This window comes from Chenopodium album, chromosome 18 (genome assembly GCF_948465745.1).
Source record: "Chenopodium album chromosome 18, dcCheAlbu1.1, whole genome shotgun sequence".
NCBI classification, from domain to species: Eukaryota; Viridiplantae; Streptophyta; class Magnoliopsida; order Caryophyllales; family Amaranthaceae; genus Chenopodium; species Chenopodium album.
Window position 1 is genome coordinate 32,087,834 of NC_137851.1, and position 25,821 is coordinate 32,113,654.

The 25,821-nt window shown below is 35.9% G+C and overlaps 1 protein-coding gene across 1 annotated transcript; it reads left to right on the plus strand.

The window, feature by feature from the left end:
* The first annotated feature begins 4,488 nt into the window (after nucleotides 1-4,488).
* Nucleotides 4,489-25,493, plus strand: LOC145592069 (DNA-directed RNA polymerase I subunit 1-like). Its single transcript, XM_081648533.1, has 15 exons — nucleotides 4,489-4,723; nucleotides 5,457-5,617; nucleotides 11,674-11,934; nucleotides 14,064-14,152; nucleotides 14,246-14,393; nucleotides 14,490-14,708; nucleotides 14,826-15,230; nucleotides 15,343-15,484; nucleotides 18,838-19,040; nucleotides 20,394-20,596; nucleotides 21,258-21,456; nucleotides 21,552-21,808; nucleotides 22,862-23,002; nucleotides 23,473-24,189; nucleotides 24,776-25,493. The coding sequence occupies exons 1-15, from the start codon at nucleotides 4,489-4,491 to the stop codon at nucleotides 25,356-25,358; spliced, it is 3,963 nt and encodes a 1,320-aa protein (XP_081504659.1). The 3' UTR covers nucleotides 25,359-25,493.
* The last annotated feature ends 328 nt before the right edge of the window (nucleotides 25,494-25,821 follow it).

A 25,821-nucleotide genomic window follows, 5' to 3' on the forward strand; every position in this document is an offset into this window, starting at 1 on the left:
GAAATATTTTTAAAAGCAACGTATATACGGAATTAATTTTCATTTTAGTATTATCTATGGAAATCGCTCAAAGAAACAAAGCCAACCTAAAAGTACCAAAGAAGTACTCGTTGTTGAGCCTTCACAACCAACCAATGAGTAGGAGTTATCCACTGAGTAGGAACTTCACTAGAGGAGAAGCTCATCCTGAAGTAATCAAACATAGGTAACGTCTACTGAGCGCAAATGACAAATAAGGGAGACAAGAACAACACAATCAGTGTAGATAAAGGAGGTGACGAACACCTTTACTGGCGGTGCCAGGAATTTTTTGATATGGGTTCAAAGTTTTCGAACGTAAAATAATATACTTCCTTTGTTGTTTTTTATTTGACCTTATTTGACTTATGTACTATTCACATTCACCTTTGATCGCCTTTTGTGATTTATACGCAAGTTAAAACATAGTCACATACATATTTATTTAAATGGTCTCAATATATCTTATCACAATATGTACTAATTATAAATTTACCTTATTATGAATTAATCGGTTTTTTCACCATCTACCCCTGAGTTTTTTGTTTATTCAACATATACTCATGAAAATTTTCAAATTCACTATATACCCTTGATTTTGTTACAAAAATTCACCATATACTCCTAATGACAATAAGATGAGTTATACCCCTAATAAGATGAGTGGAATTTGATTAATTATGCATCGAAACCACTTTCGATCCCTCCATCTAACCCTGAAACCACACCTCTCCTTTGTCTAATTCTTGAAACCACTCTAAATCTCTGTAACCATATATCAGTATGATTGATTTTGGGGGTGAGAAAGAAATGTGGGTGATTTCAAAGGTAATGGAATGTATTAAGGGTGATTTCGGGTCATAATTAACCCTAATAATTGATAAAGTTAATAATCAATAGTCATCAAGGGTATATGGTGAATTTTTGTAAAAACTCAGAGGTATATGATGAATTTTAAAAAGTTCATGGGTATATGGTGAATAAATAAAAAACTCAGGGGTATATGGTGAAAATCCGGGAATTAATATATTGAAAATAGATTTATGCATTTGTAAACATAATGAATAAAGGAGGTCAAATAAAAAAGAACGAAAGAATTAGTTACCAATTACAAGCTACAACCATAATTTGGGGGTGACAACGTGTCATTCATGCAAAATTACAATTAAAATTATTACATAAATTCAATAAGTAAAACAAGTGAATAACAATAACATTAAACAAGCTCGTCAAATAAAATATTTATATGAATGATTTAAAAGAGTTATATAGTGAAATTTCAAGGGAAAGAAGGTTCGAACTCAATCCCCTTGCATTGAATTTGGTTTATTGCCCAACTCACCAACAACGCAAGAAACTTTAATTTAACACAAATACTTCAACATAAGTATCAAATTTGTTTATAATAAAAAGATGGCGTTAAAAAGCCTATCAAATTTGCTTACTTTAAGAATATGGGGCTAAAATGCAAAAAAAAAAAAAAGAAAAAAAAAAGGTCAGAGCAAAGGTTTGATCCCGCGTCAGTGTATATGGAGCATGTCTTCACGATCCATCTCCGCCTTAATGGATATTATTAACGCATAAATTTTTTGTTATATGTTTTCAATTTTCCAGACTATGCAAAATTTTTATAAGTCCAGTATGGGTTCAGTACTTGGGAACTGCCACTTCCCCAGGCAAGCTTACAACTCCGATCGATGAGCAGAGGAAGTTTGACAAGCTCTCGCACACCCACCTACCATCCTGTTCGAAGAGGCCTCCCAAAGACCCCAACCTGTTGGACTATGGGTCCCTTCCTATGTGGAGAAATCCCATTATAATGTTGTGTTAGCTTTTGGGGCAACTAGTTAAGTTTTAGCCCAAGTGGTGTTAGTGCTTCTTTGAGAAGCTACTACTTGTTGACTTTGTGGTGCTCTTTCCGTGGGAAATGGATGAGCAACAAAGCCTTAAAACATCACTTACTTGCTTCCAGCTATTGTAAGTAAATGTGAGAGGGAAGTAGTTGGGAAGAGGAGTGAAAAATACAGAGAGTTTCAAAGTTCAGCCATTTCACGTTCTTCATTGTGCAGCTCCAAAAATCAGCCTCGATCGAAGCTCATCCGTGGTCCGAATTAGCTCAAATTTTGACAGCTTGTTCGGGACATCTAGGGCTTCTTTTCCAATGGTTGGATTGTCTTTTGCTGCTACTGTTCGTGACTTACGGCCTCTGGACAGAACTCTGTTTTTTCTGGTGATACTCTTCCATTTTTCTTTCGTATCTTTGTTCTTATGATTGTTGTTGTTGGGTAAATTGAGTACCCATATTTTAGACTTGGAATTGTGTTTATGTAACATTCCTTTGATCATAATAAGAACAATTTGGGTGGACTCCTAAAGTCCCTTGGTTTTTACTCTTCACGTCGAAGAGGTTTTCCACGTAAAAATCGTGTCTCTTGCTTGGTTGTTTATGCTCGTTCTTTGCCTTAAGTTGCTGCATTATATGTGTTGATATGCTTGTGGGTTTTTGATCTTGGAGAATACTTCATATAGCTTGGGTTAAGTGTGACCTTTAAACAAACTAGTAGCTTATGTGTGCTTGTGGTTTGTTTGTTTGGTCGATTGATTATTCCGCAAGAGGTGTGTTTATCCTCAACAATCTGGTATTAGAGCCACAGCTTTATTATTGAGTTCTCGGGATGGAATTCGGTAATATTAACACTAGTAGAATGGTTAGTTTGAATGGAACTAACTATCATCTTTGGAAGAGAAAGATGAAAGATTTGTTGTATGTTAAGAGTTGGCATTTACCTGTGTTTAGTACTAAAAAACCAGAAGGTAAAAGTGATGAGCAATGACAATTTGATCATGAGCAAGTTTATGGGTTCATTAGTCAATGGGTTGATGATAATGTCTTGAATCACATAAATGATGATGTGCATGCAAAGTCCCTTCGGAAGAAGCTTGAATCCTTATATGCTAGTAAGTCTGGCAATAATAAGTTGTACTTGATTAAGCAATTGATGGGCTTGAAGTACAGAGAAAGCAAGACACTTTCAGATCACTTGAATGATTTTCATGGCATTCTATAACAGTTGTCAGCCATGGGAATCAAGTTTGATGATGAAATTCAAGGACTTATATTGCTTGGTACTCTTCCTGATTCATGGGACACTTTTAGAATGACACTTTGTAACTCTGTACCACAAGGCAAAATCACGTTGGATCTTGCTAAGGTTGGTATCTTGAATGAGGAGATGAGAAAGAAATCTCATGGTGTGTCATCTTTGTCCGAAGAAGCATATGTTGCTGATAACAGGGGGAGAAGTAAGAGCAAGGCTCCGAGTGGAAGAGATAAAAGCAGGAGCAAGTCCCGTGGAATATACAAAAACATGAAATGCAACTATTGTGATAAAATGGGTTACATTCAGAAATACTGCTACAAGTGGAAGAAAGATAACAACAGAGGTGGTAATGGCAAGCAAGAAAGAAGCATGATCAGAAAGATCAAGATGGTGATGATCGAGCTGCAACAACAACAGATGATGATCTTATCATTGTTCATGATGAGAGCTCTGTGAATCTTGCTAGATATGAGACAAGTTGGGTTATTGACAGTGGAGCCTCACTTCATGTGACATCAAGGGAGGAATTCTTCACATCTTATACACCTGGTGACTTTGGGGTATTAAAGATGGGTAATGATGGTTTGGTTCAAGTTGTTGGTATTGGTGATGTTTGCTTGGTAACTGACATTGGAGCAAAGTTAGTGCTCAAGAATGTTAGGCATGTTCCAGGAATCCGTTTAAACTTGATCTCAACAGGAAAGCTCGATGATGAAGGCTATTGTAACACCTTTCATAGCTCACTAAGGGAAATTTGGTGTTAGCTCGTGGGAAGAAGCACACAAGCCTGTATTTGCAAGCCACAATTTCCACAGACAGTGTAAATGTTGCAGATGATGATCCAGCAAAGTTGTGGCATAGAAGACTTGGCCATATGAGTGAAAAGGGCTAAGTTGTTTGATGAAGAAGAATGCACTTCCAGATTTGAAGAGTGCAAAGTTGGACAAATGTCCACATTGTTTCGCAGGCAAACAAAACAGAGTCTCTTTCAAGAGACGCCCTCCTTCCAGAAAGTCAGGCTTGATTGACCTTGTTCTTTCTGATGTTTGTGGTCCTTTCATTTAGCTACTTTATGTTGATGACATGCTTATTGTAGGGCAAAATGTGGATAGAATTGTCAACTTGAAGCAACAGTTGAGTAAGACTTTCTCTTTGAAGGAACTCGGCCCAGAAAAGAACATTTTAGGCATGAGGATCATCCGTGATCGTAAGGCTTGAAGGTTGTGGTTGTCACACGAAGCATATATTAAAAAGGTGCTTCAAAGGTTCAACATGGAGAAAGCAAAACTAGTGAGTACTCCTCTTGCTCTGCATTCTAAGTTGAGTTCTCAACAATGCCCTTCTACATCGGAAGAGAAGGAAAAGTATGATGCATATCCCATATGCTACAGTAGTGGGTAGCTTGATGTATGCTATGGTTTGCACTAGGCCCGATTTAGCTCATGCAGTTGGTTTGGTTAGTCGTTTTCTCTCTGATCCGGGAATGGAGCATTGGAATGCTGTGAAATGGATTATGAGAAATCTACGAGGTACTGTAGATATGAAGCTATGCTTTGGGAGTGATAAGCCTATTCTTGTTGGCTACTCAGATTCTGATATGACAGGTGATATCGACTTGAGGAAGTTTACTTCGGGTTATTTGATCACTTTTGTAGGGGGAGCAGTTTCTTGGCAGTCTAGACTATAGAAATGTGTGGCATTGTCTACAATCGAGTCAGAGTTCATTGCAGGAGGCATGTAAGGAATTGTTATGGATGAAGCGGTTTGTCCGTTAACTTGGATTTAAATAAAAGAGGTATATGTTGTATTGTGACAGTCAAAGTGCTATTCATCTTACCTTTCTTGCAAATTCAAAACATATTGATGTGAGGTATCATTGGATACGGGATTTTCTTGATGCTAAGTTCCTTGAGCTTGAGAAAATCCATATAGATGACAATGGCTCCGACATGATGACTAAAGCATTGCCAAGAGGCAAGTTTGAGACTTGTCGTTTGATTGCCAGAATGGCAACCACCTCTACATAGTCGGGAGGGGGAGATTTGTTGGGCTAAGGGTCCCTTCCTATGTGGACAAAGCCCATTATAATGTTGTGTTAGATTTTGGGGCAACTAGTTAAGTTTTAGCCCAAGTGGTGTTAGTGCTTTTTTGAGAAGCTACTACTTATTGACTTTGTGGTGCTCTTTCCGTGGGAAATGGATGAGCAACATAGCCTTAAAACATCACTTACTTGCTTCCAGCTATTGTGAGTAAATGTGAGAGGGAAGTAGTTGGGAAGAGGAGTGAAAAATACAGAGAGTTTCAAAGTTCAGCCATTTCACGTTCTTCATTGTGCAGCTCCAAAAATCAGTCTCGATCAAAGCTCATCCGTGGTCCGAATTAGCTCAAATTTTGACAGCTTGTCCGGGACATCTAGGGCTTCTTTTCCAATGGTCGGATTGTCTTTTGCGGCTACTGTTCGTGAGTTACAGCTTCTGGACAGAACTCTGTTTTTTCTGGTGATACTCTTTCATTTTTCTTCCGTATCTTTGTTCTTATGATTGTTGTTGTTGGGTAAATTGAGTACCCATCTTTTAGAATTGGAATTGTGTTTGTGTAACATTCCTTTGATCATAATAAGAACAATTTGGGTGGACTCCTAAAGTCCCGTGGTTTTTACTCTTCACATCGAAGAGGTTTTCCACGTAAAAATCGTGTATCTCTTGCTTGGTTGTTTATGCTCGTTCTTTGCCTTAAGTTTCTGCATTATATGTGTTGATATGCTGGTGGGTTTTTGTTCTTGGAGAATATTTCATATAGCTTGGGTTAAGTGTGACCTTTGAACAAACTAGTAGCTTGTGTGTGCTTGTAGTTTGTTTGTTTGGTCGATTGATTATTCCGCAAGAGGTATGTTTATCCTCAACACAACCAACACCAGTTGTCCACATCCATCCAGACACCATCAATTTATAAGACAAACATCAAGCTCATAAAAAAGGTCCCTGATGCGTATGCTTAAGAGATTTAAACACACACAAGGATAATTCAAGCCTAATTCTCTATAAGATTTGTCCACAAAAAATTACACAAGAAGACAAGTAGATTAAGTATGTTAAAGGTCATGCCACCCCTTAATTGAACTACAACTTAAACAAAGCTTAAAGAACTTAGGGCTTGTTTGACATCATTTTTGGTTTTCAGTTTCCTGTATTTTTGAAAACTAAAAACCAAAAACAGGAAACAAGGAAAAGGTGTTTCCACTTTTCTGGTGTCAGTTTTCAAAATTATCATGATTTTAATAAGTCTATATAATTTTTGATTCATTATGTGACATATACAATATACTTTTAAAAAACAAAATACCAAAAAACAGAAAACCACAGCGATGCCAAACGAACCCTTAATCACCAGCTTTAAGATTAGAATGTTTTGGTTGCATAATGTAGACACCTGATTGTGTTTTCCCAGAAAACAAACCTAGTGATGAGTACTGATAAGTCTATTTTATATAGTATTTTACCCCCGTCCCTTGGTCATAATTAGTAGTGCTTTTGGCTCTTTAGAACCACTTTTATTACTAATATGTGTTTTCTAGTGTTTTCGTAGTTTTGGTTGAGTTTTATAGGGAATTGCACTCTTGGAGCATTTTCCCGGGATTTTATGAAGCGGCTACGAGCATTGGAGGAGCACGACCATCTTTCATAGCCTAAGATCGATTAGAGTCATCGAACCGGTGATTAAGGGCTCGACTTATGAGAAGATGAGGCATTGGACCGAATGATTAAAGCCCCAAGGAGGATATTTGGTTTGGGCCGATTTACAAGCCTAAACAAGGAGTCCAAGTAGCCCGATCGAGCGGTGCCGCGCCCGATCGGGTGCGAGAAGAGAAGCTCACGAAGGAAAAAAAGGCGGGCCCGATCGGGCGGTGCCTCGCCCAATCGGGCGCGTGTTTCTGAGGAGAAGTTTAAGCGTCGTTTAAGTTGTTTTAATTTAGGATTTTCGAGCGGAGTTTTAGATACGCTTTTGTTAAGCAAGTTTAATATTCTTTTTTCTCCCTTCCCTTACTCTCTCTCTCTTTCTCTCTCTAACTTTTCTCTCTCTCTCTCCTCTTAAACTCTAGTATTATTTTCTCTCTCTGCAACTCTTTGTTTAATTCCATCTCTTGTTTCCTTCAACTTTGGTAACGAATTCTTCTCCTTTAATCTCAGCTATTTATTTTATTTCTTCCATCATGACTTGTTTAATTGCTTTGTTTAGTTTATGTTCGATTATGTCTGAGTAGTTTTCTTTCTAGGGCTTATGGGGATCCATAAATAATATGAAGGGGTAGTTTATTGTTGTTGATTGTCAAAGCTTGATTAATTTCCTATGATTTAATGCTCTGTGACTAGATTAGGCCTGATCTTTTATGCATGAGTTTGACAATATTGATTCGAGATTCGAGAGATGAGAATTGATGTTTAGGTCTAGTTTCAATAGGTAGGTTAATTTATAAATGGTTAAGTCGAGATTCGAGAGATGAGATTTAATACTGGTAGATTAATTCTGTGATTGTAATACGTAGCGAAAGCCCTTTATGATCTGATTAATTGATGCATTGATGATTGATTATTATGTTTTACACTGGAATATTATTTATTGGTGAACCTATGTCCTAGGTCTTTTATTCCTTGATTTTCCTCCTACTTTTATTCCTTTCCACTTTTACTCCTAGTAGTTTAGTTCTCCTTTATAATAACAAATTGGTTACTTGATAATCTAGATTATATAGATTTATTAGGAATAAATTGACTTGTTTCCTTGTGGTTCGACCCTTCTTCCCTTTCTACATAGTTAGTGGATTTAGGTATTATTTTTTATTAGATGATTACGACTTTAGCCTATCAAGTACCTTTCACGTCATTGAATATCGAGCAGGGTGAAATGTTGAAGAGTCTTGTAGATATCCCTTTTCTAAACTGCTTTTAAATAAAAATAATTCATTTCATATTTCGAAAATCATTCATTTCGTATCCTATTTATGAAAAGCGTCCAAACCAATTTATTTTGGTCCATAATATGAGTCCAATAATTGTATAGTTGATTAGGGTTTGAAAAGATATTTCCAAAGATATATTATAAGCCTAATTTCGAGTTATAACAAAAAAGTTATGACCAAAATACTAAACTGGGCCTAAACCGAGCTTATGTACGGACCCAATGATCATGTGGAGGGTCCATTAATATTAATTATATTTCTAAAACAATTAGGGTTCATTACAAGTTTCTAGAAGTATATAGAAGGTGCTAATCTATCCTTTCCAAAGATAAAGATCAAGAGTTTGAAATTGAATAAAACTTCTCTTTTTGAAAGTCCTAATTCTATTCGAATTGAAAGACGTTCAAAGATATTCAGATATGATTTTCGTGGCTCATACTTTTTATCCAAGTCTTAGATAGTTGGATATCCCTTGAAATTATCTTTCTAACGATATATTATATTATTAATTCTAAGCTATAATGAAAAAGATATAAAAGAAATATGAAACTATATCCGAAACTAACACCGTCCCACTATTTCGGCCATATCTTGTATTATACAAAAGAATTTAATCTGATTCTAATTGGGTTAGAAAATTAGACTTCAAGAGCTTTCCAACAACATATTATTTATCTTATTTCGAATTCTGGATCAAAAGTTATGATAAAAAACAAAAACCACAAAAACTGCGGTCTATCACAAGAGTTTTATTCCGATTTGGATTCAAATCTTTTTTAATCTTTCGATCCTCTTTTTTCCTTATAAATAGAGGTCATATCACCACTTTTAAATCATCAACAAGCTTGATCACCAAAAATCATCATCCATTCTTCCTCTCTAAGCTAAATCTTATTCTTTCTCTCTCTTTCTCTCTCTTGATTTTCAAAGCCTTGCCTGAACACAAACACACATCTTTTTGATATTTCTTGATTAAGTCACCATTCCTCATCAAGAGTTTTGAATACACCTAGCCAAATTCAAAGTTGCCTTAGACTTCAACGTAAAAGGTTCATAGTTATGAGGGTTTGGTCCCAAATTCATATTTCAATTAATATTATTTTAAGAAAAAATTGTCAAAAATAATACAAACTTTGAGCGATCCGCTAAAAACAAGTCAAACTTTTAATTATTTCTAAATAATGAAAACTTTAAGGGATATCTGCTTTAAACAAATTATTTTACCTACAACTAATTTAGCCGGTTAATTTTTTTTATTTATCTTATAAAGTTGTTTTATAGTATTAAAAAAATAATACAATGTCACGTGTTCCACATAACCTATTCATGAGGTAACTAATCGGTTTTAAATTGTTTAAAGCGGATAACCCTCAAAGTTTGTATTATTAAAAATTAATTAAAAGTTTGACTTGTTTTTGGCGGATTGCTAAAAGTTTGTATTATTTTTGACAATTTTTCCTTATATTTTAATTGTTCAATTTAATATTTTATTGAAGTTACTAATGTGTGTATTGTTTTGATAGAAAGAGGTACGAGACTTCAAAGTGAGTAATTCAATTGCTCTATTTCTTTAGGAATCATGGTTAGATTATTTTGTTAATTCCTATTATCATGTTTAGGATAAAACTTTGATTTTTATTACTTAGTGATATGCTAGGTGTTTTTGGTAAAAATACCCATACCAAGTGTCCCAATTAGAAGGTGACATGTGTCACCTTAAGATAGGTCCAAAGTGGACCCATCACCATTTGACAGGTGTCCCTTCCAGATTGTTGGGAAAAAGACTGCCTTTACGGCCCAAATCCCGAGAAAGCAGCAATGCAGTGCAACTCATCAGTCCTAGGTTTTTTGTAACCTAGGTAGAGGCACAATTCCCGATGACCCTATAAATATGGAGATTCCTCCCCTTTTTAGGAACACATTCATTTATTACATCTGACCTACATCTCTTACATCAGAAAATTCACCTGATCTCAGAATCCGAGAAGATCTCACTTTTACCTTTCCGCACTTTTCACTTTCTTCGACCGATACTAACTTGATCGTCGGAGGCAGAGCTCCTACCAACCAGAGTCTTCGTGTTTTGCAGATATTGACTGCGTGGGACTAGTCTTGGTGACGTAACTCTCCCGAGTGACCAGAAAACACCCAAAACATTTTGGCGCCGTTTGTGGGGAGAGTACCTCTAAGATGGTTCCAGAGTCTGTACCACCACCTGAACCCAATCGGGCTAGGGTCGATGGGGAGGTCTATTCTGACCATGATAAAGAGAACAACATACAAGTCAATACCCAAGTGGGCCTTGATGGGTCACTTCTTTCCAAACACATCCGTTCCAAAGATAAACTAGAACGGGTCAACAATAAGGCTAACCCAAGTAAATCTACTGGACCATTGGCAGGGGAAAGAGGGACTGCTCCCGTTACTAGGGATGAACTTATGAAGTTCATGACTAGTTTCAAGGGGGAGATCAAGGACCTCATCAACAAAAGAACGGCTGGCTCTAGCAAGAGTCAATCGGCTAAGAAGACGGCTGGCTCAAGTAAGGGTCAGTCGGCCAAGAAGACTCCTTAGGCTGAGAGGAGAAAGCCGATCAAGGACAGGCAGTCTACTCCACATCCAAAGGAGAAGGCCACACCTGCAATTGTCTGGTCTAAAATCCTTCTGCCCCATACAGGCACAAGGAAGGTCATTCGGCAAGTTTAGCCGGGTGGAAGCAAGAAGACTTTTTCTGATCCTCGACACATCATCGAGCATAATCAGAACAAGCAGTTGTCTAAGTCGGCTTCTACCTAGAGCTTTCTAGACAGCTTCAAAAACACCTCAACAAGGAATTACCAATTCTTGCATGAGAGCCATATAGACGGCAAGACCGTCAACACTGGCCCTCAGATGATTGGGTCATCCCTGTATGTGCCTCAGATGCCATAAGAGCAATATACCCCTCCTTTCATGCAGCCGACCCTCTTTGGAGGTTAGGCGACATACAATGTCCAACTCTTGGACTGGCAGCTCCATCTGCTCAAGCTTGGTGAGAAAAATTCTGCGTTCACCAAGGAGACAACTGAGGCAGCACAACTGGTTAAGGTTAAGAATTTATTAGTTGGTGCCTACGACGGTACCACCAACCCTGAAAATCACCTTGGAAAGACTGAAAGAGAAATATTCTCTTTTTTGAGATCCCATGTTTTGGTGTACTAGGATAGGTCTCTGTAGATTGAACTTTTCATTCTATCTATGTTTTTATTTCATATGTGGCTATATTTTTAATGGTTGTATACTTGTTTAAGCCTCTATCTAGCTGCATTTACTTTGAACCTGGTTTATTTATGTATGCTAGAACTCTCGAATTATTTATTTATTTATTTATTTTTATTTAGTAATCTGATATTTTCTTATCTTTTTTCTTTCTTACTGATTAGGCTACATGAACAATGAATTAAACTTGGTCTAATAAGTCATTAAGTGATTACAATTGAATGTAATTTGGTGACCTGAAGAATGCCTCCCCTTCCCCCTCCTCTTCTTACTTTCTGTTGATCATGCTAAGTGCTAATATTGGATATTAAAGTTGTTCGATTAATGTTGTCTACACAGAGAGTGACTCCATGGAATGCGACAAGCTTAAGAGAAGCAATTGTTAATGGACCTGATATTCATCCTGGGGCCACACACTATGTTGATAAAATAACATCAAAACTACCACCTATCAGGAAATCTCGTATTGCTTTTGCAAGAAAATTACCTTCTTCAAGAGGAGTCACAACCCAACCTGGGAAGTCTTTCAGTAATGATTACGAAGGGAAGGTTGTACACCGTCACTTGCGCAATGGGGACGTAGTTCTGGTGAATCGACAGGTATGAGGAAACAACAGTTGTTTGAAAAATGGAATGTGGCAGTGGATCTACTGTTGATCTGTTTGTGGGAAAAATGTGATGATGTGTACATTTATGTGTACTTGTATTTAACTTATGTTAAAACTTGTTAATCCTCTTGTGTATGTGCCTATGTGAGCATATGTGAGTCCTTATAGTTAAATGCTTGTAGTTCCCTTCGAGTTGTTGGTACTTGTATAAAATAAAAAATTCATGAATCAACTTAATTATTTTGCTGTTAAAATTGGATTATTGCTTTTGGTTGTTTCAACTGTAGTGTGGTTCTGGGAAGTGACTGCAAAATGAGGAACCTGAGAAGATAAATTAATGTGTTGCAGCAAAGGGATGAATATTAGGCTATAGATTTTCTGTTTTGTTATGTATTTTGCTTACTTTGACTTCCCAGAACTTAAGAAGAATTAAAGTTGCTTTCCATTTGTATAAAGGAGAAGCTATGCTGGTTTTGCTCTTAGTCTTCTTTTCTTCTGCTTTTTTTTAAGAAAATATAATTGGTATATTCTTATGTGGGACTAATTTTTGGGGGCATTTTCTTCTCTTTATAATCATGTCAGTGTTGACAGTGAAATAGCAAATCCATTGTGGAAGTATGTGTGGTTTCTCAATGCCAATGCTAGTTCAGGAGGAAGGATTAAGTAGAGCCCTTAAAACTATATAAGACTAACGTCTTTCCCTTTATGTTGCTGATATGAGAGTGCTTCTGGAATTTAGGTTTATCGCTTAGCCTGTCAGGCTCAAGTCCCATATCGTGCAATTGGTTTATAACGTAGTGTAACACAAAAATGGTCTTGGGATATCTAGGCTTGGGTGACCAGTGCAACATAAGATCCTCCACCATTGGTATGAGGGCACAAAGGGGGAGGTTGATTGGTTGGATATCAATCGATGCGTCTTTGGGTGTGCCTTATTCTGAAAGTTAGCTCCAAGGGAGTCCCCTCCCCATATGATTAATGAGGGATAAGTAATATACCTTAGAATTGAACTGTCACAGACCTCCCCACCCTCAGCTATAAGGTAAGGAGATCAAAAAATTGTCACAAGACCAAAAAAGATTATCATGTCTGATAATGGAAATGGATTATTCTATGGATGACATCAATACGGAAACATAATTTGAACACAATGAGAGGCTGACAAGTTCAAGCCATTGATTTCACTTCCACACTAACAAGTTTAGCAATGATTTACAACCAATAATAATACTTCAAAGGTTACTTTTAGCCTAGTGCATACAATTACTATCAGCAAGTCTCCTCATACCATTTATCCTCATTCTTTTCTGGAAGTGTTGGTGCATGTGTGGAAATTCATTGGATAAGGTAGGCCATACCTCTCTAGAACAGTCGGTTTCCAAAAATCTATTCTTACATTTCTCTTTTACCTTGATTTATTGAAGATGAACTTATTTGATTAAACTAAAAGAAACCCTGATTTATCAACATAATGATCATTCTATAATATGTTGTTTAATCAACAAAATTTTTTAACTTTCCAATATCTGGAACCACCAAGAAGGGAAAGCATTGCTTGTGGAAATTTTCTGTTCTGCCTACTAGGTCATAGCATCTGAATTCGGGATGAGTCAGAGATTCTTGTTGATTTATTCAGAAAGCCTAGATCTTCTGTGGTGAAATTACCTCGATGAATTGCGTTGTAAATAGGTGCTTTTATTTATTTATTTTATTTTTATTGCCCCTGTTTTTGTGCCTATGTTTAAGTAGTTTGGATTTTTGGGATATCTGTGCCATGATTTATGCCAGAGTTGTCTTTTTGGTCTTGTAATATTTGGGGTCCTGTGTTTGCTCTTCTATATGCCATTTATAATTTTGTATGTCTTTTACTTATTTATATATTATTATTGTTATTGTTATTGTTGTTGTTATTGTTACTGTTATTGTTATTATTATTGTTCTTGTTATTGTTATTGTAAAAAAAGAAGGAAATAATCAATGGATGTGTTTGACTGTTTAGGAGTTGGTTGGGCATTAGTCAACCGAGCTTGCCTATTCAGAATAACAATAACAATAATATTTTATGTGATTACTTTTGCCGCCTTGGTTTTTAGTCACTCTAATATTTTATATGCTTCTCAGTCGACGCTTCATAAACCAAGTATAATTGCACTTAAGGTCCGAGTCCTGCCTGGAGAGAAGACTATTCGTTTTCATTATGCAAACTGCGAGTATGTTTCCTACCCTTTACAATATGGCTTTGTGTTATGATTCTGCAAGCTTCTTGCTGCTGATACTTGTCACTACCTGCTGACTTTATGCAGTTCTTTCAATGCTGATTTTGACGGTGATGAAATAAACGTTCACTTTCCACAAGATGAGATATCTCGGGCTGAAGCTTACAACATTGTCAATGCTGATAACCAATATATAGTTCCTACTCGTGGTGATCCTAAAAGAGCCTTAATTCAGGTTCTTATATAAAATGAGGGTCATATGATTGATTATAATTTACCTTAATCTGTCCTCAATATCTTATTTTTCTCATATTTTCATACTTGTGAATAGGATCACATTGTAGGTGCTGTACTTCTCACAAAGAGAGATACTTTTCTTACCTTACAAGAATTTAATGAGCTTCTATATATGTCCGGTGTGTGTTCTTCTGGCGCATCATCCCTGAATGCCAAATCTGGAAAGAAAATATCTGTAGTAGATGCAGAAAATGTTATACAGGTTCATCCACCCGCTATAATTAAACCACAGATGCTTTGGACAGGGAAGCAGGTTTGAATTACCCTTATGAGATTTCTCTGTAGTAACATATCAGTCTTCTGTATTTCTTGTTGTTAGCTCTCTGATTTTCTGAATAAACTTTTACAGTCTATAATCGCTCTTGTGTAGGTTATAACTGCCATCTTGAATCACGTAACGAGAGGTTCTTTACCATTTACTGCAAAAAAGCGTGCTAAAATTGCTCGAGAATATTTTGGGAGGGATGAATCCAAACGGAAGAATGATGAAAATCTTAAGACAGCTGAAGAGGGTTCTCAAAAGAAAAAGAAGAAAAGTCGGAGTTCTAAGAAGATGACTGCTGGAGATTCGGCAATAAACATTCAAAGGGACCCCAGCCACAGCATCGATGAAGATGTTGTGTTTGTTTACAAAAATGAGCTGGTTCAAGGGGTTATTGACAAGGAACAGTTTGGGAAGTTTGGTTTAGTTCATACTGTGCAGGAGATGTACGGGTCTAATGCTGCAGGAACCTTGCTTTCTGTATTGAGTCGTGTTTTCACAGCTTTCCTGCAGGTGGCTACCCAACCTTCTTATTAGCCTGATTTTCACCTAATGCGAAATGATTTGTGTACATATGTACGTGTTGCATTTTGACTTATCTTTATAAATTTCTTGTGTCTTGTAGTTGCATGGTTTTACCTGTGGAGTTGATGATATTCTCCTATTACAACCTTATGACATCCTGAGGAAAAAATTGCTTGATATTTGCCATAATTGTGGCGAGGAGGTTCACCAGCAATTTATTGGCCGCGAGAAAGAAGGTTTAGGTACATGACAATTCTTCAATGCAAAGTTCTTGACTATAGGATGTAGCTTTGTGTTAATTTATACACTCCCTGCTCAAATGGAAAAAAATTATATCATTGCTGTCCTAGATCTAACATAATTTCAACAAAATTTCCTTACAATCTCAGTCAACTCCTTACAATTAAAAGTGGGTGGTAGTATATTAGGCTATCCAATCATATCTGTTCTATATCAGGAAATTTGGCAACTTTACTCAAAGTCCAAACATCCAAAATTATTTTTGTGACTATTATCTTAGGATGAAGATAGCATGAAGTGATTAGGTTTAGAATGTGAGATTAGTTTTCTTTGAGATTGTGCCTTGTATCTTATCCCCATTTTATACTCCCATTACTTATTTGAAAACTGTGCAAGGCATGTTGTTGAGCCTTTTTATATAAAGAAAAGGCAAGCTTGATAAAGCTGATTTCATTGTCAAATCACATATCACTCTGATGTTTGTTAGAGCAGTACAATATGTTGAGGTTTCGGCAAGAGCCTTTCTTATGCTGGTATGGTACAGCTGATCAAATCAGTCCTGTTTTCTATTCAGAATTACTGTAAAAGTCTCTTAATATTACCCTTTCAAGGACATTGAGCGGATTTTTTTTCACATTCCCATTGGTTATCATCTGCTTGTTCCATAGAAAATGGTTTTTAGACTTCCATATATTTTATAATTGTATTCTCAACTACTCCTTACATTTTTTTAAATGCTACACTTGCCTTATTCAGCCGTTTTTTTTTTCAAATGACACACTTCCTCTTTTGGATATTCCTTATATTTTAACTTTACCCACCAATGGTCCCCACTCTCACTTATTTTATCATTTCTCACTCCTTGAATGGTTCCCATTCCCTCTCACATCCTTTTACTTTTCAATAAAATAAGAACCCCACTATTTTCTCTTACATTTTTTTTAGGTAAATACAAGTCTATAACAGAGATAATCAATTCTTGTTTATCACAGGGTACTTATGTATTTACCATTTGACTTTGACTTAACTGCCGTTTCCCATTCTCTCTTCAATTGACATTCTCTTTCCTGCTTCAACCTTGTTCAATGGCAGAATTAATGACTTTTCAGTCTTCAGAATCAAACAAGCGAAATCAATGGAGAAAGGAAAGCATACATACCCTTTAGGGTTTACCATGCCCTTTATTTCTCCCTTTGTTATTCGGGTTTTGTTTTCAGCCGCCGGAAATGGTTTGCTGGCAGAGTCGAAGGCGGGAAGAAGTAGATGTACATGAAGGAAGAATAAGATGAATAGAAAGAAAAAGATAGGAGGAGGAAGATGATGAATTTTGCAACCATTAGCAAATGTTTGCTAACGTCTGTCATCTCCATCTGTCACTGCCATATGACAAATAAAGTACAAAATATATTTTTAATGGGCCAGCAAAACCCATGCATTTGTAGTATACTAATTGTGTGAGAGAAACAACCAGGTTTATCTCTGTTATAAACCTGGGCTCCTTTTTTTTTTTCCCTAATTATCCTACCTACCCCACTAGCATCTTATTTTATTTAAATCAATAAAACCTCCTAAAACTCTGTGCATTCACAACTCTACCCTTTAAAAAAAAAAACAGAGGGAGTACTTTATTGTGGTTACCATAGGTTAATTCCATAGAGGAGGGTTTTTAGACTTCCATATATATACATATATATGTGGTTACCATAGGTTACTTCCTCTGTTTTTTGTTTTGTTTTGTTTTGTTTTTTTTTTTAATTGCATCACTATACTAAAAAAGAAGTTTTAAATTAATTGCATCACTATCCTTTTTAACTTATAAGTTTTCTCTATCTCTCTCCTACCACATGGGCCCCATTTATTTTTTCTCTCTACCCAAAAAATGTCTAGGAGTCTATGAAAACAAAAGTGATGCAACTAAACTGAGGAAGTATATGTAGTTAGGATCCGGTGAGAAGTATGCTTATGGTGGGAAGCGTGAGAAATAAAGGTACATTAAGTATATAGAACTGATACATCCAATGTGTATTATAGATACATTGAAATAACATCATATATACATCAAGCCTTTTCCTCCTTTTTCCTTTTAAATATGGACATATCGGCAATACAACGCCTACACATGCCCATTACAGAAACTCACCTCTTTCTCAAGCCTTGTTAGAATTCAATTAGTGTCATAAACTTATTAATTAAATTTGAAAACCAAAACCCCCTCTTTCTGTCTTTCTCTACCAACAAATACATCATGATATTGCTGCAGCTAGCTATAAACAATGACCTTGGTTGACAACGGCATATGAAATTTAAAGGTAATTTATGAGGGGAAGAAGCAGAGATGAGCTCAACAAATAAGATGCTAAATATAGAAGAATCGTATAGATACAATCATACAATAGAATTATCTTACACATACATCACCATCAATGCTCAATAGATACATCAAAATGTTTTAGAGATACATCAATAGCATTTTTGTTTAGAGTTTACAAAAAGTTTTTCATATCTGATTGTAAAACTATAAAATAAATTTGATGTATATATTGTTGAAATAAAGCTTTGAAAATGGAGGAGAGTATGAAAAAGATTAGCTCAATAGCTTAGGAGGCCAAAAAAATGGAGGAAAAATAGAGTTTGGGGAAGAAAGGTACTCCTAAGAAAGGCACATGTATCCCATATACAGCAAGGTACACTTTGAGCTAAATATTTCACATACTTACCATCATGCCATTAATGAATGGATGTTATGAGCCATCAGATTAAACTAATCCAACTGTTGACAGCTTTTCTCACCCTTCTCACATAACATTCCCTTTTCACAATGTATATATATATATATATATATATATATAATGGAATTCTCAAATACTTTATTGCGTTCTGTCTGTTGCTGGGTTTATGTGCCACTCAAGTGTTATAAGAGCTTTCATTTATTGTAGTTTCTTTTAAATATCTTCCTGGCTTTGGTCCTCTGTCTCTTCTCTCATTAGGACACATTAAGATGGGTATAGAGGAACAGGTTATTGAACATAGATTCACATGAAGGGTTTTTTTTTTTTTTTTTTTTTGTTCCCTCTTTGGCATCAGTTTTAGTCCACAGTAGTACTTTACTATAATCCATGAGCTTCTGTGTTCTGAATCTTATTGGCCGTATATCCTAGATTTCCAGTTGAGACATTCAATGTATGCCTAATCCTTTTTCCGGACTTAAAGTCGTCCCTTTAGTTGATGTAATAGCTGTAAGGGGCTTGTTGTTATGCAGTATGTTTTGATTCTGTAATTATGGCACTCTAATAATGTTAGTTGTTTTGTTTTTAATTCTTTCTGATTTCATTTTTGTGTACCTCTATCTGTCCAGAATTTTCAGAGATGCAAATCGAAATTGAAAAAGCAGTTCGGCGTAATGGAGAATCTGCAATAGCGCTTCTTGATGGGTTGATGAGAAGTAAGCTTAATACACTGAGCTCTGCGGTCACTAAGCTATTCCCTGAAGGACTAATTAAGCCTTTTCGGAAGAACTGTCTTTCTCTCATGACACTCTCTGGAGCTAAAGGTGGCACTGTAAGTTGTTGACTTTATTGACTTGCTTCAGTTTGATTTTTTTATTGCTTGGATATTCTTCTACTTTCTATAATTTAATATGAATGTAAAAGCCTGATGTAATTTGAGGCACAAAGCATCTCAAAGGCTATGGTATAGGGAGCAAGCGAAAGGTGCAGCACCGTACATGCTGAGCCTATGCTTATAAATGATTCTGAAAATTAATACAATGAATGCTTTTTATCCAGCATCGTAATAATATTAACATGAGATGCTTATACTCTGATAAACGTATCCCAATGATAAAAAGTAAAGAAATTAGAATCAGAATAATTGTTGTTTTAATGAGTCTTTACCTCAACTCCCCCTACCCAGCACATCCTATGTTTTATGGTGGACTAGAGATGTGTGTTTTATAACGCCTCTTACTTCATTCGAGGCATGCTGAAGCTTTGAAGTTGAACCCTAGGTGCCTGTGATGATTTTGTGCCTGGAGAAGTTATATTTTTACTGCTAATGACACTGTTGCACTGTGCCATAGTCACACACTAAGTAAGGCGTTTGGTTTTACCATTGCCTTGCAACTCTCAGATCCTTCCGATAAATTTTAGATATCTAAACTGTATTGAATCTCCTTATACTAGGATAAATTACAACTATTTAATTTGTCTAATGAGTCAAGATAGGTAGCTGCCTGCTACAAATAGTTTCACTGGTTCAGCATATAGCTAATGTTCATGGTCTGTACATAATTAATTACATAATAAAGGTTCATAAGGATGTTGCAACCTTGTACAATTAGAGGTGACAACAATTGCTTAAGTATAATGTATCGTGAAACGGTGGAAGGAAGAATACTTGTTGGACAAGAAAATGATGTAATTTAGTTTGCTTAACATAGCAATAGTGACTATAAGTACTATATATTATTTTATATTGTATTTGGAGTTGCAAGGTTTGCATTCCCATTTCTTATAGTGGTATTGTGGTATATATATGAAGTAGAGTAGACCTCATAGAATAACTGGTTAAGTTTCCAACCAAAATACACTTATGGATCCCTTTAGAGTTTTTGTGTTACTTGGTAACTCGAGGACTTGAAGGCATCTCACTATCTCAGTGTGTATGTTTGGAATATTGTAGTGCTTGGCTTGGCTATCTCATACGATGAAAGATAATGGGTGGAGCTATGCAATAGGCGTGGTTTATTATGATGGATTACCGCTTTGTTTTTTTTTTTTTGTTTATTTACATGACCCTTACATCCTTCCAGCGAGTTTAGATTCTCCAAGACTGCCGGTTTCTACACTTGTTGCGTTTGTGCTGCTGTCATATTAATGCTGATTGATTCAGTTTTCTTTTAACTTTTGGCAGTTCAACTTCCAACAAATCTCTCTTCTGTTGGGTCAACAAGAGTTGGAAGGGAAACGTGTGCCTCGAATGGTTTCTGGAAAGACGCTACCTTGCTTTGTCCCTTGGGACTGTTCAGCTCGAGCTGGAGGATTTATCAGTGATCGTTATCTTACTGGCCTTCGCCCCCAAGAATTTTATTTCCACTGCATGGCTGGTCGTGAAGGGTAAATTTGTTCAGTCCTTGCTTCTCAGGCGTACAACACTAGTTTAAAATAATTCCTCTCCCGCCTCCCTTAAAAAAAAAAAAAACAATCGTGTGGAAGTTTAGAACTCTTAAAGTATCTTAAGTAGCAAGGAAAATCCACTTATCAGGAAGTAAATAGGCTAAGTTAATTTTGTATGTTTTGTAGATTTGTAGCTCAAATTCATCATATTGCTATGAAGAAAAAGTCACCTACAGGCTTTGAATCTTTCCCTGTGGGACCGAAATATTCCAGGCCTATGTTTACTGGAAAAAAATGAACATTAACTGGATGGTTGTCCTTTTTGTTTCCCAAAGAGATCATAATATAAGTAGGAATCTAGTTTTTGGTTGGGTTGGACCATGCAATTCCGAGTAAACTGTTATCAAATAAAGTGAGCTAAAGTTCCTTTATTTGTTTAGAATATAGATAGTCCATTGTATATGTTTTGTGACCTTGTTTTTCAGAATGGACTGCGTAGCACATTTTCTTTTGACTGCAACTTAGGGCTCTAATGAGAGTGTTAGTGGAGACATTAATGACAAGATGAACAGTTATTTTTAAAGAACATGCCACTCATTAATTTTTTTTTATTTTTTTTAAATGGTTTGCTTTTTGATTCATGTACATTATGTTTATGTAGGTTAGTGGATACAGCCGTCAAAACGTCTCGCAGCGGATACCTTCAAAGGTGCTTGATTAAAAATCTTGAGTGCCTCAGCGTTCAATATGACTACACAGTTCGTGATGCAGATGGTTCTGTCATTCAGTTCCGCTATGGAGAAGATGGAGTCGATGTTCACAAGAAGAACTATATGCATGAATATGAGGCATTAGCGTTGGTTGGGCTTTGTTTTTATCCTACAATGTTATTTTAATTTATTTAACTGTTATTTTTTTTATACTTATTTAACTGTTAATTTTTTTATACTTCCAGAATCAATCGCTGATTGTTAGCACAAATCCTTTAAGTCAAATCGATGATGGATCCTTATCCAAGTACATTGATGAAGATAATGAAGTACCAAATCAACTTGCCAAGGAAGCCAAAGAATTCTATAAAGGTCACCCAAAGGACCGTTTGAACTTTCTAAAATTGGTTAAGAACAAATATTACAGGAGTCTTGCACAACCTGGGGAGCCTGTTGGAATAATTGCAGCTCAGTCAGTTGGAGAACCATCTACACAGATGACGTGAGTTCTTTATTCCTCATAGTAGCTACATGTTTGAAATTTTTTTTTTGTAATCTGCTGTTAAAAAGCTTTTAATATGTGATTCAAAAGTTGCTACATTGCATTTAGGTTCAAGACAGTTGATGAAGCAGATATATGGGTTAAATTAGCTCTTTATGAGCATTTGGTTTTCCGAACATGCAATCAATGCAACAGTAGATATAATGAAATTGCTCTATAATACATTACTTTATTTGTACAAAGAAATGCTGAATCCTCAATGAACCTGCAGTTCACTTGCAGAAGAGGGGTGAATGTACATTATTGATGATGCTCTGCTTTAACCTGCTCCAAGCCATATGCCAATGTCCTTCAAAGGAGTTTGATTGGACTAAATTTTCTCAAATAAATCTGAAATTAGATTTTTTTTTCAAAGAATATTCTGTAAAGTGCTAGATTTTTTTTAGTACTTCTTGGATTAATGTTTTGGAGCTGAGATTTCTAGTCGGGGTAAAACTCGATGTTTGGAAATAATGTTAATGACAACCACGATTCTGAAACTCAAAGTTACCTTATTATTATCACCTTCTTAATCACAAGAAGTTTTTGAATGGATGTCTGAGTCTTGAGAGAATAGTATATCACATTAATAAATAAAAAAAAAAAAAAAAAAAAGAAAAAAAAAAGAAAAAGAGGTTTGAAAGGATATCTACTCATGTCCAAGTAGGATCAATGTTCTTTGATTACATCTTTGTTCTTCATAAGCTGACTGCCAAAAGATTTGTCTTTAATTATCTTTAGAAATTGTGTTCAGTTTTTGATCTTTGTAAACTTTTGTACGAATGTATTTTCCTAGTTGTATTTTTCTAGCCTCTTATCTGAACCTGTTCTGGCTTCTGACCTATTGACATTGCCTCAAAACTATGTACTAGAGATTTAATTTGAAATGGACAAAACATGCGTAATTATCTAAATTTTTTATTGCCTAGTTATAAGTAACATTCATACTATCTTCTTTTTTATAGGAATCTTCTAATTGATGCACTTTTTGTATCTGTGATTATGAAACTTTAGATTGAATACATTCCATCATGCCGGTCGAGGTGAAATGAACGTGACACTAGGAATTCCACGTCTGCAGGAGATATTAATGACTGCATCAAAATCTATTAGGACTCCAACTATGACATGTCCTTTGCTCAAGTGCAAAGCTAAGTGAGTTCTATTTTCCTGTTTCTTCTGTTTTAATCACAGTTCACTATCCATTGGCGGAAAGTTGGAGACAGGTATGTATTGATGTGTAAAATCATAACCATAGCAAAGCTAGACTTAAGGTTATAAAAGGTGAACAAAGTACAGAAGTACTAACCTAAGTAGATTGAAAACTTTTGTGCCTGTGGAAACTTTTAGACAGAGTTGGATATGTTTCAAAATACAACATATATGCTTCAGTAATAAATAAATGCATGAAAATTAATTCTTTTCCTTGCATTAACATTTTTAGACCTCTTCACATTCACATTTTTCCATGCAGAAATAGAGATTTAATTCCTGTTTGTTCTGTCACATTCCTACCTTGCTCTAATTTCTTCTGAACAACTTATTGCATATAATGTTGCAACTGTATATCTATTGATATCCTTCTTTCTGGAAGTTTTGCTGATTAGTATATTTGACACTTCCAGGGATGATGCAGAGCAACTTGCTGCGATGTTGAAGAGGATCACAGTTGCTGACATGATAGAAAGCATGGAAGTTAGTGTTGTGCCATTTGCAATTGAGAAACATGAAATCTGCAGTATATATAAGCTTAAAATAAAGCTCTATGATCCTGTACTTTATCCTCCTCACACTGATATAACATTAAAAGACTGTCATAGTACCCTGCTAGACGAGTATATGAGTGAGATGGAAGCTGCTATAAAAAGTCATTTGCTTTTGCTTTCTAGAATATGTGGTATCAAATCTGAATCCCAGCCAAAAGGTTCAGCAGATATGGATGAAGATGGCTTTGGGAGCCAGTCACAGACAGTAGAAGAAGAAGATGATGATGATGATGATGAAGATGATGACAATGATTGCAATGAAGCAGGGGGGGATCATTCGTCAAAAGTACGAAAAAGGAAACAGCAAGATGAGATTGAGTATGAGGATGACTCAGAAGAAGTTGAGGAGGGAAATCCTGTAGCTGATCGTGAGAATGGAGATGAAGATGGAGAAGTATCTGAGGACAATGATGTACTGAAAACCTCTTCTGGTCCTGATTCTGAAGAACAAAAGGACAAACGAGAAGCTTATCAAAGAAAAAAATCAGATAATGACAAAGCAATATATGTGGACTGTGATGGACTATTTTTTGAAGTCCATTTTAAGTTGTCAAATGAACCACACATATTGCTGGCGCAGGTATGCTGAAATTGATTTCTTTCCATTAATTTTCATTATCCTGTCTTAGTAATTGGTTTATTTATGATTGTTTATGACTGCCTTTTTTGCATAGCTGCTCTTTGATTTGAAACTTAACGAAGTGGAGAAACTTAATTTATTTTGTCATTTATATGTGATCAACATTAGTTGTGCAGGGATGGCCATAGTTAAAAAGTTTTTAGTAATATACAACCCTCGTGCCAAGTATAAGAGGCTAAAAATAGCATGTTAATTACACAAATCAACATGTGAATTTGTCATAATTTTTCTTTACTACTAATATCTAAGGGTATAAATATTTAGGGATGCATATATTATAACTGTAGGTGAAAAGCAAATACTTGCATTTCCAGTATATGTCTTCAGGTGAGCACTAAAACTTTAAGTTGAAGAAGATGTTAGAAGTGGTGTGTGCGCTGTAGGAATTTCCTCCAAACTTGAGTATATCCCTCCGAGGAGTACGCATATTTTAGTTGGATCATATTATAGTTACATCACTATCTTCCACAAGATATTCCCTGAATATAACTATGTTTCATTTTCTCATTTATGGTTGTTGATGCAAATTGCGGAGAAGGTAGCTAAGAAAGTTTATGTTAAGACTGCTGGCAAGATTGAGCAATGTAAAGTAGTGGAGCTTCATTTGGAAGACTCTGGGAAGGGAGGAATCCCAATGCTGAGAAAAGGTAAAGAATCTCGTCCTGCTCTTCAGACTGCTGGTGTGGATTTTGCTGCTTTTTGGGATATGCAAGATGAGCTGGATGTCAAGCACATTAGTTCCAATGACATTTATGCAATGCTTAGTACTTATGGGGTTGAAGCTGCCAGAGCGACCATTATAACAGAGATCTTCACAGTTTTTGGTCACTATGGAGTCACAGTAGACATGAGACACTTAACCTTAATTGCTGATTACATGACACATACGGGCGCGTATAGGCCATTGAGCAGAAGTGGGGGTATAATTGATTCGATATCTCCGTTTAGCAAAATGTCATATGAAACTGCTTCCAAGTTCCTTACTGATGCAGCAGCCCATGGTGAAGTTGATACCTTGGAGACTCCTTCGGCTAGGATTTGTCTGGGCTTGCCTGCTAAAGTTGGTACAGGATGTTTCGACTTGATGCATGATTTGGATGTGTAATATGTCACAATTGATGGTGTACAGATTCCCGATTTTGAGTCCTCACCTTAGATGCAATTCAGTTTAAGTGATAATTATGCGTGTAAAACTGATGTAATTTTTGGTTATGTATCCAATTTATGTATTTTATTGTTATTTTTGATTTTTTATTTATGCAAGTATAATTAAATTTAATGTTATGTCTTGTTTATGATCCCTACAATTTAGCCGTTCTAGACAAAGCAATAATCATAGTTTTAGGGTAAAATGCCTGTCAGCGAACAATTACCAACCGCTAGTAAAGATTTACCGACTGGTTTCGCTGTTTTTTCAAAGGTTAGTAAAAACACTTCTTTTAGTATTTATCTATTTATTTTGACAAGTTCTTACAAAACATTAAAAATCACACCAAAGAAATCACGCATACGAAAAAAACCCTAGCTTTCTCTCTCTCTCTTCTAAACTCTAGCTTACATTGTCAATT

Coding starts and splice junctions, on each gene's coding strand:
- LOC145592069 (XM_081648533.1), top strand. CDS start 4,489: ATGCATATCCCATATGCTACAGTAGTGGGTAGCTTGATGTATGCTATG. Junction 14,394..14,489: donor CTAAAAGAGCCTTAATTCAG/GTTCTTATATAA, acceptor ACTTGTGAATAG/GATCACATTGTAGGTGCTGT. Junction 21,457..21,551: donor AATATGAGGCATTAGCGTTG/GTTGGGCTTTGT, acceptor TTATACTTCCAG/AATCAATCGCTGATTGTTAG.